At 41.8% G+C, this 15,556-nt stretch overlaps 1 protein-coding gene across 1 annotated transcript in view; it reads right to left on the reverse strand.

The window, feature by feature from the left end:
• The window catches only part of ATP8B1 (ATPase phospholipid transporting 8B1), a 107,329-nt gene that overhangs the window by 5,829 nt on the left and 85,944 nt on the right, over nt 1–15,556 (reverse strand). The window contains exons 16-23 of the mRNA XM_070361593.1: nt 14,635–14,823; nt 12,428–12,540; nt 10,041–10,205; nt 9,187–9,298; nt 7,954–8,029; nt 5,740–5,872; nt 4,958–5,246; nt 621–844 (exon numbers count right to left, since the gene is read on the reverse strand). Coding sequence (XP_070217694.1) covers nt 621–844; nt 4,958–5,246; nt 5,740–5,872; nt 7,954–8,029; nt 9,187–9,298; nt 10,041–10,205; nt 12,428–12,540; nt 14,635–14,823 — 1,301 coding nt within the window. The remainder of the gene's footprint in view (nt 1–620; nt 845–4,957; nt 5,247–5,739; nt 5,873–7,953; nt 8,030–9,186; nt 9,299–10,040; nt 10,206–12,427; nt 12,541–14,634; nt 14,824–15,556) is intronic.

Consider the following 15,556-nt stretch of genomic DNA (forward strand, 5'->3'; position numbering starts at 1 on the left):
TCAAGACCTCCTGGCCCAGTTTCTACATCGGCCCTCCTCTTATGCCAGTTGTCTGTGGCATAGCATCAAAGAGGTTTGGACAACCACAGGCACTGGCTTAGGCTCATATTTTACTGATGGTATTTTTCTGCCATATCACCAATTTAACATGTTAGATATGTTCCCACTCCTATTTCAGCAAAAGGTAAAAATTTAAAAACTAGCAGCAATGGAGACATAATGGGTCTATGATCACCTGAAATTTATATAATCCCTTTAGTCACAATATAATTTTATACTTGAATCTGAAGAGTTTGTTCAAAGCTGAACAATTTGTTATCACTATTCTTAAAGGTAAGATGACTTGGAAAAAAAAAAAAAAAAACTAAGGTGAACGCAAAGACACACAAAAGTCAACAGGCCAGGAACAAATCCTGCCTTTTTTAAAGGCAAAGTAAGTTCAAAGCACCAGACACATTTTAGAAAATTCATAAACTTAATTGATCTATGTCTCAATTGTTAAGAGACACAGCATCAAAACTGTGAACATGGGAGGAAAAAATATAAATTTTTTTTCAAAAGTAGTTTTATCCATGTAAGAGAAGAGTGTTACTCATTTAATGATGATGGTGGTATATTACCTGTGCAGAGTACCCATTGAAGAAGGAGTACCAGAAATGAACCAAAGTAAATGCAAAGTTTTTATAGAAGAAGTATCGCAGGAACTTGCACATCCTTATGTAAGACCACCGGCCATGCACCAACAGCAGTCTCTGCAGGTATCTGAACTGTGCAAAGGAATAGTCACTGGACATGACCGCTTGCATGCCTTCTTGTCCACTTATTCCAACACCGATGTGGGCAGCTATGGGGTGAGGAAGCAGATACTGTGAGTCATAAGCTTATTTTAAAACAAAACATTGAGATGATAAAACTGTTTCTATGGCAATAAAAAAAAAAAAAAACAATCTGACATTTATGAAACAATAAATGTGAAAGCTATTGCTCACAATCCTCTACACCCAACTTCTGAACTCAAAGTCACAGGTACAGGTTGCTACACAGAGCACATGGTTGGGCCTCCATAAATATTTGTGTAAGGATCTCAATGGGTGAGGAATTCCATTTGGATTATCTGCCCAGCTCATAAGCCATCCTTCCCAACCACAGGGCAAGCCCCAGGCACCCATGTACACACCATGTCTCCCTGCCTCCTTGGCCACAGCTGCGTCAGCCTTGGGCAGATATGTAATCTGTAGTAGTTACTATGAATTGGCTCTCATTCTTCATTCTAAAATTTTACTTTAATTAGAGGGGTGGGAAAGCAAATAAAACCCCTACATTGCTCAGACTCCCTTGCAGCTAGGTCCTCTGTGAATTAGGTTCCACTTGTTTGGCCCGACTTGTGACCTAGAAGCAGAAGTAGATGGGAGCCCAGCATCCCGTCCCTGTTTGCAATTCCTGCAACAGACTCCATATATCCATTCTCCAGCTTCCTGGATGCTGATAAACAACTGCAAGGGCTTCTCAACTGGATAGCTCTTCAGAGGAGCCTCAACTCCTCAAAACTCCTCTGGCAAGTGACTCAGACTTGGAGACACCACCTGGAACCAACCTTCCTCAGTCCATCCAGAATTTCTTTGAGCACCTAGTCCCCTGTATTAATCACTTCCTACTTTGAGTACCTATAGGGATTTGTTTCCCTCAGTCTCTCTTGGTGTTTTGGAATTAGGATTTGGGTGTGTTTGTCTGGAATGCTAGCATGTAAATTCTTGAGTTGTGGGATGGATATACTTCTTTCTGAGGCACTGAGAAAGTAATCTAGAAAAAGGATGCTGCTGATGGAAAAGATTGAGGGCAGGAGGAGAAGGGGATGACAGAGGATGAGATGGTTGGATGGCATCATCAACTTGATGGACATGGGTTTGGATGGACTCCAGGAGTTGGGGATGGACAGGGAGGCCTGGTGTGCTGCGGTTTGTGGGGTCGCAAAGAGTTGGACACGACTGAGCAACTGAACTGAACTGAGAGAAAGGATGAGAGAGACAGACCTGGGTTCTTGGTACTGCTTCTTGGTTCTAGTATTATCCAGAGGCCTGGGTCCTTGAGCAGCACATATTTGTAGCTTTCAAATTAGGTTTGTTTTTCTCATATGCTAACTAATTGTTCTCCAAGACTTGCAATCAAAAGTGTTTTAACTTAGATACTATTAAACTTGCAAAAGCTTATTCATGGCCCACTGAGACCTTAGGACGGACAGTCGTTTTAAGGGGAGGAAGGTTTCCAGAATGGATAAAAATAATAGTCCCAGTTTTATCCATCTTTCCAATAGTCATTAAATTATATGTTCCACTTAGAGAATTATGAGTTTGATCTAGGTCTTAAAAGTCATGGAAGACAAATAGTGAGATCATTTTGAGAACATGTGTTGGAGAACACAGTCTACTGTTGCTAAGACCCTGAGAAGTGTCTGCCAGTTCAGCAGCGTTTCCAGCTAAAAGAAGCTCCAAAACCCCTGCCCCAGTTGCAGAATACAAGGTCTGACAAGTTCGAGACAACACAGTGACTTGTCCAAAACCTCCATTTTTTAATAACACTCTGCAATTCTAAAAAAAAAAAAAATAGAATAAACTGCATCTCAATCAATATTTATGACCTCTTTCTAAACACATAAATAGTTCTTAATGACCAGTCATGGTTGCCAGACTGCTCTTTCCTACCAAACCATGGCCTTCTTTCCTGAACAAGTAACAGGGAAATGTTGTGATTCTTTCAGAGCCAAGGACGAGGCGCCCCTGTGCTAGGCTGTGACATCCTGGCCAGCCTCTGTGGTGCAGACCAAGGACAGTGTGTGAAGTGAACATTGCCACAGTTCACAGGGTGGCTCAAGGCAACTAGGCAGATGGACTTTATAAGGCCACACTGCTTGTGTTTTCCTGAAAACTAAATATAGACATCTAGATTTTCCTAAAGTTTCAGATGTGGTTTTAAATGCCTTCCAAGTAAATTGCTTCATAATTCCCTAACAAACTGATAGTTTCTTCCTGCCTCTTTAATGCCTCTTGTTCATTCTCAGGGTTTCAGCCAAGTAAAACACCACCTACCAGCCGTCTTCAGGCACAAAGAGGGGAGAGGGCAGCCCCTGAGGGTCCCTGGGCCCTTGCTAGGGGCACACTGGTAGAGTGCAATTCCCTCCACTTCTACGGGACTACACCACTAACCCTGAAACATTAGGAAATGGTCAGATTTTTTTAGATACTTAAATTCCACTGTACTTCTTTATAAACAATGATTTCTTTCTGTACCTTGTTCCTGATGTAGGTAAAACAGATAAGAGTCTTCACAAAGTTCAAAGAGGTACTTAACAATACTTGGATTAAGCTATGGACTTCCAAGGAGACCTGAGATTTTCTGACTCATCCCCAAAGGATGCCTCCTACACTATATACAAAAGCATCTACTATATAACACAGATTAATAAAATGCTTAAAACCACTTAAGAAAAAACAGTCTCTAGGAGATTCATCTATGCCAATTTCTGTGATCCCTTTTGCTATCAACTAGTGAACCCAGAGGGACAAAAGAGTTTTCAAGTCTCTCACATAATCAGATGGTAGGTCTGTAAGGGGATCCCCTTTCCCCAGTATCTATAAGTCTTCGTTATAACTGAAGAACTGAAGTAAGTAACTGTTTGAGTTACTTACTTTTTTGGCAGAGGCATTTATGTTAAGGTACATAATGGAAAACAAACTAGAACTAGCTGCAGAGGAAAGAAACATCTGATTCAGAGCAAGGAATGCCATTCGCACAGCAGGATGAGCATGAGCAAAACAGTGCAGAGAAATTAAACTGGTAGAGACCACAGACATACACGTGGTAAAGAAGCAAGAAGACGTACATCGTAGAGCCGACTTCTGTTGAGGAAGGTAAAGTTGGAATATTCTTAGTATGTATCAAGGAGGAGGAGGAAGAGACTCTAAGGAAAGAAAGAGACGCATGAGTTACAAAATAGGCTGAATTCAAAGTCCAGTTATATACATAATGCGTTTAAGCTACCCAGCACTGCAGGACATGTGCATACATGCCATGGATTATTCATCTAAATAATATCACAAACCTAGAGGTGACATCAGAGACAATTTTCTTATTCTCAAATGAGAAAGCTGATGCCTGAGCATGAACCCAGGGTGACACAGCGTGTTGGTATTAGGATGAAGGCAAGTATTCAGATCTCATTCAGGCATTTTCACTATAAGATACCCCTTACAAGTTCTATAGGGAAACAAAAGGACCAGGATTCAGACATATTGCTGTGGATTTGGTTCTGAATGCTTTAATACCAGCAAAACTGTTTCCACAAGATAGGAGTCAATCCTTTCATTTGAGTGAACTCCGGGAGTCGGTGATGGACAGGGAGGCCTGGCGTGCTACAATTCATGGGGTCGCAAAGAGTCGGACACGACTGAGCGACTGAACTGAACCGAGGGTCCTCCAAAAGGTAAAAAGACCTTGGGAGGTCAGGAGAATGCTGTGGCCACATTGGAACTTTGCTTCAATGCCAGGTGTGTTACTCTGAGCTCACACGAGGTCACCCAATGGTGAAGTTCAACAATTTACCAAGAGCAAGAAGAAAGCCCCAGAAAACAATGCTTAGGTGTGGGAGAGTAATATTCCCCAAACAAATAACAGAATTCAACAATTTATGCCAACCTCAGCAGAGATTTTTGCAAAACTTATTCTATAGTAGGGTTTTCAATAAACCCTAAAGAAATACAGGAGGGGAAGCAGCAAGAGAAAATGAAAAACCAAATCCAAACATATGCAATAGAAGGAAACAAGGATAAGGTCGCCCACATGAAACTCATCTACTACTGGGCTAGCTAAAAAGTTTGTGTGGGTTTTTCCATTAGACGCTGTGGGAAAATCTGATCAAGCTTTTCGGCCCGTTTGGCCAAGCTGGCCCGTGGGCGAGACTCACTTTTGATCATGTTGACGTCGTTGGCGCCGTCCCCGATGGCCAGCGTGATGGCCTTCTTGTAGCGCTTCACCAGGTCCACCACCATGGCCTTCTGCTTGGGGGTGACGCGGCAGCAGATGACCGCGCTGCACTCGCAGGCCAGGTCCACAAAGTTCTGCTGCTGCTGCTCCTTCCTCACCTCCAGCTTCCTCATGCTCTGCGTCCGCAGTCGCTGCTCTTCTTCTGTCCTGGGGAACTTCAGCTTCGGAATCTTACTTCTCTTGGACTTTTTCTCAAGAAGGATTTCATTCTGTGAAATTAAGGAGGGGAAAAGATCACAGTCTGTTTGGGATTTTATATCAAGAGTGCCATTCCCAAGATTTTAATCATCTGAGGGATATTTCTGGGCCTACGTTACTGATGATACTGTTCTGATTATAAAATATTTACTATAAAATTACAGAAAATTTTAAAATGTACAGTGGAGAAAATTAAAATTTTCTGTTAGTTGACAAACTAGTAGTAACCACTGCTACCAGTTTATATCATATAATAATAATATTACATATAATATATGATCATATGTAGCATATACATATCATAATATTATATATATCATATATTATTGTATGTATCACTTATTTTATGTATTATATAATATTAACTCTCAGGCTTAGGAAATTGCCCTTTCATTTACAGGCTAACAGATTTTAACATTGGTAATTAATATGAAACCGTCTAAAATTTGTTCAGGATGACCTGCTTTAGTTTGAGCCAAAGGGAGAGATGCTAATGATACATACCAACCAAGAACCAGTGATTATTAAGGCACGGTTTCCACCAGATGGGAAAAAAGGTTCATACACTTGGGGTACGAATTTTGCATAGACTCCCCCTCTGTTCCTCTGGTTTTCCATCCTTGTATGAAGAAGAGCACTGGGGAAAAATTTAAGTGTGTATAAGACCATGAACACACCCTTGATTGGGAGATAATTTTGACATATAATCTTTTAAAAATAACAATAAAAACACATTAGCATAAAAGTTATCATCTTTAACTATACGAGTATACAGTTCAGTAGTAGTATGTATATTCACATTGCTAATCTCCAGAACTTTTTCATCTTTCAATACTCATTAAATAACAACTCCCTGTTTCCCCTTCCCCCAGCCCCTGGTAACCACCACTTGACTTTCCATTTCTATGAATATGACCACCCCAGGTAACTCACATAATGGAATCATACAGTACATGCCTTTTTGTAATTGGTTTATTTCAGTTAATTAGTGGCTCATTTCACTGTTCTCAAGGTTCATTCATGTTGTAGCACTTGTCAAAACGGTCTTCCTTTTTAAAGCTGAATAACACCCTTTCCGTCGGAGCCACTAGGAAAGCCCACCATTCCACCGTGTGGATATACCACGTTTCGTTTGTCCATTCATCCGTCAGTGAGCCCTTAGGTGCTCCCACCTCTTGGCTATTGTGATCAATGCCACTGTGAACGTGGGTTTGCAGATCTCTCTTCATGTCCCTGCTCTTCATTCGCTGGGATATGTATATAGAAGTGGGACTGCTGGATCATGATAATTCTATTTTAAAATGCTTTGAGGAATCATCATACTGTTTTCCACAGTGACTGCACCATTTTATATTCACCAGCAGTGCACAAAGTTTCCAATTTCCCATATACTTGTACAAACACTTTTTTCTGTGTTTTTAAAATAGTAGTCATCCTAAATCAATGTTAAGTGAAACTGTGGTTTTAATTTGCATTTCTTTAGTGATTAGTGATGTTGAGCATTATTTCATATGCTTATCGGCCATTTATATGTCTCTTTGGAGAAATAGCTATTCAAGCCTTTTGCCCATTTTTTTAAATCAAGTGACATATAATGTTACTAAGTCTTGATTCCTCTACCACAGAGGCACCATGTTCTGGGTACTTTATTAATTTGCCAAAGGTGGCTAAAAGAAGATACAGTTGAAAATGTGTTCACAAGCAACAGAAGGAAGGCAACCCTGATCAGAATTATAATATGGGGTGAACCCTAGTGTGCTATCAACAGTGATCACTGTTGGGCAGGAAAAATACCTTATTTCCACATAAAGTTACGTCTGCCTTTGAGTTATTCTCGTGCTTTCTATCAACAAGTTATTGAGAAGACCACATACAGCTCATATGAAAGTGAGGCATGGAATCCTGGAGTAAAAGGGACTGTAAGTACCCAATCTCTTCATGTTAACAAACAGGGAAATTAAGTCTGAGAGATATTGTGATTTGCCTGCAACAAGTTGATGGGAAGAATGCAACGAGGACTCAGGTCTCCTAACTCTCAGCCAGGATTTTCCGTCTTACATGCATAGAGCCTTTAGTCTTCACCTTCAAGAACGGGTTTCTCAGCCTTGGCACTCCTGATTCTTTGTTATATGTGGCTGTTACAGATACTGTAGGATGCTTCGCAGCACCCCTGGCCACTACCCCACTAGAAGCCAGGAGCACCCCTCCTTCCCCCTGCGACAACCAAAGATGTCTTCAGACATCACCAGATGTTCCCAAGGGCAGAGTCCCTACCTCCCCCACCCAACTTGAGAACCACTGCACTAGGAGATCTGGTAGCTATTGTTCTTTTTCCACATTAACTTCTCATTTTCAAGTTGAAAATAAGGAGTGATCAAGACAAATCACTAAAGGCTGGAAGAGAAAAAATATGAAATCTAATTCATAATTAGTGATATCTCAAGCCCACTTCCTTTTTCAGCAGGCAAGCGCTGAGGGCTTGCAAGAAATACAGAAAAACAGCCCCTGAAAAGGCAAAGAAGGCCTCAAGTTTCGCTACAACAGAAGGTTGAAGTGTGGTGTCTTGGAGCTGCCTATTGTCTCCTGTTTCACTTAAACTTGAGGAAACTGTCGCAAGGGACACGTTCTAGCTCCATCTCTCTGAATCTGTGTCTACTGTCCAGTCTTGTTTTTATAAAAATGAGACGTTACATATTCTCACTGCAGGCCCTTACTCACCTGATATCTTCCCCATAGCAGATAGTGGTATCTTCAGTAAGAAGTTCACAGGCAAATCCTATATTTTCAGCAGTTTCTACAATAGAAAAAAATGAAGCCAAATGTCACTCCTACTGATGAATTTAATAATGGGCTTCATCTAGTACCAACTTTTTCAATTAATAAAACAACCAGATTCAATCAAATACACTTTTTGATTTTTTTTTTTTTTATAGCAATGTCTAGACATCACTAAAGGAAACAAATCCTTTTCTCTGTAATAAGTCTAATAAGCCAACGTCTGGTCAAGATGTTTTTAATAATGAAATGTAATATCAAATGTGTAAGCTGGTTATTTAATAAAATCAATGTTCATTGAAATACTGAACACATCTAGTTCATGTGGTTTAATCTGGGTCGGAAAGATCCCTGGAGAAAGGAATGGCAACCCGCTCCAGTATTCTCGCCTGGAGAATTCCATGGAGAGGAGTCTGGTGGGCTACAGTCCAGGGGGTCGCAGAGTCGGACAGGACTGAGTGACTCACACACACACACAAGGTGGGAAGGGTAGCCATTTCCACAACCCTCACATGTGGCTCCTACTGGACATTTTCCCCCCTTTTCCACCCCCACCCCCACTTGTTTGAGGTCGGGACTTAATTCCTTAGCTTATCAGAATGTGTAATCCACCAACAATGTCAGGATAAGACAAATGATCTAGTTTCCCATGGAAGGCTTCTGGAGTGAAAAAATCGACAGAAACGATAACACAACAATCAACTCCTTGTTGAGCTCTGAATTTAAAAATTAGAATCTTCCCGTGGGGATAACATTACAATTTTCAAGCAATAAAAGAGGGAAGAAAACCAAAGCTCTGTTGAGCATGTTACGCTCTTCTGCTCTCTGCCCAACAGACGGTACAGGGCTGGGAGGACAGAAGGGCCCGGAGAGCTGGCCCTTGGAGGACGGGAGCCCGTGTCGGGCAGAGATAGAAGACCGAAGACAGCCAGCAGGACACGAGCAGGAGCTCAGTTACGAGGAGGAGACTCTGCCAACGAGGGAGTTTCAGGAAGGAGGCGGCCGGGGCGGGCTGGAGCAACACAGAAGGATTTCTTACGGAAAGCGTCTCTGCCCAAGGGAAACAGATGGTGCTTGTGCAGGATGCGAAGTCTGAGAAGGTCCCCTTGAGCAGGGGAGACAGGAGCTATGGATATTTGTGAATTAACAGATAGGCTTCCCTGCAAACTGACTCACCCTTTTTGTCTCCAGTGAGCACCCAGATCTTAATGTCAGCTTTTGAAAGTTTTGAAATGGTTTCTGGGACTCCATCTTGCAGCTTGTCTTCAATAGCTGTTGCTCCTAATAGCTGGAATGTACATTCACAGAAAGGAATTAGCACATAAGCCAAAAATGTTCTGTATTTGCAGTCGGCCAACCTGTAAAAAGCAGATGGGCTAAATACACCCCAGCTGCTGTGCTACAGGGGCCAGTGGCTGGCATTAACTGGGAAGGCTGCCGTGTTCCACATTCACCAAAAACCAAGCAGCCAAAGTCTTTTTTCTTACAGTAATTCACCAAGACAAAAATGTAAGTACCAATCAAGGACATTAAAAATATATAATATTGTTGTGTGTATACTACTTTACATGGATACAAACCAATTTCTTTTGCTAAAGGTCAGTGCTTACTATCTGTTGAACATTTCCTTTTCATCAAAACTCTACAAGCAATAAGTAGTAAACTTTGGAAAGTCTCTACAAATGGCTTATTTTTCTTATTTCAAGATTTTGCACAACATAAATCATCTCAGTAATTCTCATAGTGTAATAAGTATATGCTGGCTTATTATTGTATAAAATGAATTTTAATAAGTGATATAAAAATAATAGAATCCGAATCTCATAGTGTTTTGTCTTTTGTTTTCTCATAATGGCAACTGCTATTTTGCTTGCTGAAAAAAATTCAAATGACTGAGTTCCACTGTACCGGTTTCAAATACTGCAGTTTGAATTATATTTCAAGAGTGAGATTAAAAATGAATAAAACTTAATAAGATCTCCAATTCTGTTCAGAATATCAAGGGGAAAGTTACAAAGGTTAAAACTCACAATTAAATCTTTTTCAATCTCCTCATATACTTTATCCAGAGCTTCATCCCGGTTGGTTGAGGCTATACTGGCAGCCATAAACTTTTTATTCCATTCTTCAAACTCTTTTTCTTCAATTTCCTTATAGCAAAGGCACAGTGTTCTAAGAGTCTCATTGGCAAAGATCTGTTTAATTTAAAAGACAATCCAACCACCCAAAGAACAGTTATTTTTATGTAAGTTTGAAATCTCATTTTGCAGTAATATAATAAGATCATTTAAAAAGAGACTGTGAAATGATTCTGTACACATACATTCCATAGAGGAGAGTAAACAAATATTAATACTTTGTTTTCCTAAGAATTCTCAAAATCTTAGGACTGTTTATTTATAGTTCTCTAATTAAAGGGAATAGTATAACTCTCTGGTAAATCAAGTCATGAGAATGAACAAAAACCCCTTGACAACTAAGAAAATAAGAGATCAAGGATGCTGCCTTGTGGTAAAAGGTTTTGTGAACCAGACCTGACAACTTTACAATTTGTTCCCACAAACAGTTACAGGTTCAAAGACTACGAACTCTCACCCAAGCCTTAGTCCCTCAAACCAATTCTCAAAGACACGTGCCATGGTTAAAGCTGAGATAAAACATTTTCATGAAAAAGAGTATGTAAAGTTTAATCATGGCGAACAGATTTAAGCCATTTTAAAATAGCTAAAATGTGAACCAGTAAAAATGTTTCATTATTTCACAGTCACATCTTGTCGGTCAAAATAGCAGAACAGGTTCGCCCAAGTAAGGGTTTGCTTTCAAAGACTGGCAAGTTCTGCATGTATTTGATTAGACCACCCTCATGCAAATTCTCATGAGGAACTACCCACTGTAACTGCTTCAGCAACACACATATAACCTTAAAATGTAACCCCATCTAGGAAACAACATATTCAGCAGACTTTTTCTGAAGGATCTTTGGCCCCCAAACTCAGACCCTTCAAGTGGAGGGGGAAAAGACCCCTTTATTGAGCACTGACTAAGTGCTGGGGACTGTGCAAGTTGCTCCATGTGTGAACTATCCCCATGCGGGGATAGTTCAGTTCAGTTCAGTCACTCAGTCGTGTCCGACTCTTTGCAACCCCACAAACCGCAGCAATCCAGGCCTCCCTGTCCATCACCAACTCCTGGAGTCCACCCAAACCCATGTCCATTGAGTCGGTGATACCATCCAGCCATCTCATCCTCTGTCGTCCCCTTCTCTTCCTGACCTCAATCTTTCTCAGCATCAGGGTCTTTTCAAATGACTCAGCTCTCTGCATGAGGTGGCCAAAGTATTGGAGTTTCAGCTTCAACATCAGTCCTTCCAATGAACACCCAGGACTGATCTCCTTTAGGATGGACTGGTTGGATCTCCTTGCAGTCCGAGGGACTCTCAAGAGTCTTCTCCAACACCACAGTTCAAAAGCATCAATTCTTTGGCGCTCAGCTTTCTTTATAGTCCAACTCTCACATCCATACATGACCACTGGAAAAACCATAGCCTTGACTACACAGACCTTTGTTGACAAAGTAATGTCTCTGCTTTTTAATATGCTGTATAGGTTGGTCATAACTTTCCTTCCAAGGAGTAAGTGTCTTTTAATTTCATGGCTGCAATCACCATCTGCAGTGATTTTGGAGCCCAGAAAAATAAAGTCAGCCACTGTTTCCACTGTTTCCCCATCTATTTGCCATGAAGTGATGGGACCGGGGATAGTTCATACTGGCAATTAATGATTCACCCTCCAGGCTTCATTGCCATCATTATATAAAAACAAAACAATATGAGGGTGGGCATACAATTCTCAGATTTCCAGAAGCATTCTGAAAAACGGCAGTATCCCTGAACCAAGCACGTGTGCGTGCTTAGTTCCTCACCCGTGTCCGACTCTCTTGCGCCCACACCATCCCCTAAAATAGCGAGTTTGAAGTAACAAAGACCAAACTGATTCTCTAACAAAGACATTGATTATCCAGTGGACTGCTTTCTCATGTCCCATCCTATAGGAATGTTCTCTCGACTTCACTGTACACAGGACACTGGAATTCTTGGAGGCCACACAGATACTGAGACGAGAGCACAGGATGGTTATGTAACTTGCTTAAGGTCCCCGGAAGAAAGACCAGCCTTTCTCCTGGGTCAGTCCTGCAGGTCCTGCCAACCTAGATGCACTGAGCTCATTTCCTAGGAAGTCAGCCTCTGTGGCAGAATCAGAACCAGCCTGCCATATTCCTACTTGGGTGCTCTTTCCACTCAACTACGCCAAGACAGCAGAAGGGTCAACAGGTAGCACAAAGCTTTCACTCCAGCTTCAGAGATAGTACCAGAAAGGAAGTTTGCAATCCGCGGCATAAAGAGTGAAGTGAGACTTACATCCAGGGCGTCCTGCGTTTCTTGTTTCATAGGGCTCGTTTGATGTAACCGTTCGTAAATCACAGTGTCGGCCCCCTTACAGTAAAGCCTGATATTGCCTTCTGGGGTTCTTACTAGTAAAAAGTAAGAGAGAGAAGGAAAAGCCAATAACCAAGTTAATGTTTGATTTCTTAAGAAAACTATACAGTTAATCTTCTGAACGGTTACAGTGCTAATCATTCCTAATTAGTTTAAAATAAGCAATGGACCTAGAAAAATGTTGCTCTCAACAATTGGTAAGCCTACATAGAATGTAATAGTGAAATAAATATGAAAAGATTCCTTTAGCCAGCTCAGTTTTCATACGCTTGCTTATTCTTTGAGCAAATACTTATTGGCTCCCTACTGTGTGTTGGGTTTTTCCATGTAGACATCTTGGTCCATGCCAGCCAGTAGAAACCCTTCTTATCTATAAATCCACAACACTCACTGCCTTTAATTCTCAGACCATTAACATGACTCCTCATGACCATTTTCTCGGCTTTTTTGATCTCTGAAGTACTTTAATTGCATTACGTGTCTCACCACTAACTAGATTTTAAGTTCTTTTAAGGTATTCGCCAGGCATGATCATCAGCCCAGATCAGTGTTAGGCCCACAGGAAGCACTCAGTAAAAATGAGACTAATCATTTAATTCAGTAATAGTATCAGTAAGATGAGACTAAATCAGGAAGCAGCTAAACTTTTATATTGGTTAAAAAGTGAATCTCTATTCCTGCCCTGCAAACAGAACAGGCTTGTGGGCGTGGTGGAGGAGAGGAGAGGAGGGGAGGGGAGGGGAGGGGCGGGGCGGGGCGGGGAGGGTGGGAGGAAGCGGGGGCAGCAGGTGTGCAACGAGCAGTTTGGGGGAACCTGCTGCACAGCACAGGAAGCTCAGCTGTGCGCAGCCTTCATTGGGCGGGAGGGCAGGATGGGAGGCAGGCCCAGAGGAGGGATATACATACACTTACGGCTGAGTCACACTGTTGTACAGCAGAAACTAGCACAACATTGTAAACCGCTTATACTCCAATTAAAAAATAAAAATTAAAAAGTCAGTCTCATGGTGGAAAATCTTACAGACGTCACTTAACCAAGTGATCCAAGCTGATGTGACCTGCAATCATGTACCTTCTGATATGCTGTGCTGGGAAGGACCCGGCACCGATCTAGGTACCCTTCCTGCCAACAGGGCACCATCTACATCTAGTCATGAGGGAACATCAGACAGACCCAAACTGAGGGACTCTCCGCAAGGTGACAGCCCTGTGCTTTTCAAAAATGTCAGTGTGCAGAAGATCAAAATCAGGTTGTGGAACTCTCACAGAATAAAGGAGACCAGTGTAATGATCACTGAATGCAGTGTGGCATCTTGGGTAGAGTCCTGAATCAGAAAGAAAATCCCTGGTGAAACTTGAAAGCACTCTGTAGATTAGATAATAACACTGCACTGTTGAGTTTTCTGATTCTGATCACCATACTGGACATAACAGTAAGTGAAGTTTCTTGATCTTAAGAAAAACCTACTTAAGTATTTGGGGGAAAGGGACATTAGACCTCAATGCCCTTAATCGACTCTCAAATGGTTCAGAAAACAAGAACCTATAAATAACAATGACAAAGAACTTTTGACCCATGCTGACAACTGGACATGGAAGAAGCTACAGGATTCTTTAAAGCGTTCTTGCAAGTTTTCTGTGAGTTTGTAATGATTTCACACTATGAACTGAAAACATTGCACTATCAGGAAGTGATCATTGCTTCTTCCTGGGTTCCTGTTACGTTGCGCCTGAGCTGGAGGGAGAATCTTCATTCATAAGCACAGCCTCGCTGTTCTCCTGAACCTGACATCCCGCAAGGCCCCAGCAGAAATGCATGGGGCAACTCACGATAGAAAAGCTCGTGCTGTGGGTCTACCAGCCATGGAGCTGCTACCCAGATTTCACAGCTGACAGCCCACATCGTTGAAGACGTGATGCAAGGTTCAGATCTACTGCGTTTGTCCCTTTGAGTGATGGACATCGTGTAGAATGAAGTGAGGAAACACTAGTTTCAACAAGTCTGCGGAAGTCCTCCAGGAACCAAGGGGCTCGTTCATTGCCTGTTTTATCCTGGTGTTGCTAAGTAAAATGTGCAAGAGGCAGCATCTCAGTGAATGACTGACAGACATACTCTGAGGGAGACCTACCAATTATAGACATCCGCTTCCGGTCACTGTTGAAGTCTAAAAGGGCAAGAACATGGTAGGTCCTCTCTGTGCCCAGCTCACTGATGGTGATCGTGTTCTGGGTCCTGCCGAGGAAGACAAAGCCGAAGTTCCTGGCGGCGCTTACGAGAGCGCCCTCGTCAGGAGAGGCTGCCTGGTAGTTGAGTTGACCTAACAGAAGAGGCAAGAGAGAAAACCAGAAAAGCTGAGTTGGCCAGCGAGTGTTCACCAGTGCGGTTCATGTGGGGGTGAGGATGTCCAGTGATCCCTTGAGACCAATGGGGGATTGGTTCCAGGAGTGTCCGCAGATAACAAACGCCATGGATGCTCTGGTCCCTTCTAGAAAGCGGCAGACTACAGTAGATACAGTTGGCACCCTGCATCATGGACACAGAGGGCCAACTCTGTTGCAAAGCCCAAAACATCCCCAAGAAAACACATCGCTGATTCTTAAGGAGTGTGCCAACGTTCACAGTTTTTAAGCTTTTATTTCTGATTATAAACAGTAATATAAACTAGAAGTGAAAAAAAAAAATCTGGCCAAGAATAGGGGAAAAAAGAAAATCTCATAACCCCACCATCCAGAGGAAGAATGGCACTGTTGATAGCTTTTTACAATTTCTTTCTGTCCTTCTGGAAATGCCTGTTTCTCTAATAGTTTCTGGCATGCTAAATATACATTTACATCCTGGTGATTTTAACACTGTATTTTGAGCATGTTATCACAGCTTTAAAAATTCTTTCTATGCATTATTTTAAAGAAATGTAACCTGTGAATGTAATGTGTGACCACCTTTCTATAATATTTTTACTCCCCAAAATAACACTGTAATAAGGATTCTATACGTGTATAAGGGTTTTCGTGTTTTCCAAGGAGAGCTTCCTAGTAATGAAAACACTGAGG

Source organism: Bos mutus, chromosome 24, assembly GCF_027580195.1.
Source record: "Bos mutus isolate GX-2022 chromosome 24, NWIPB_WYAK_1.1, whole genome shotgun sequence".
NCBI lineage: Eukaryota > Metazoa > Chordata > Mammalia > Artiodactyla > Bovidae > Bos > Bos mutus.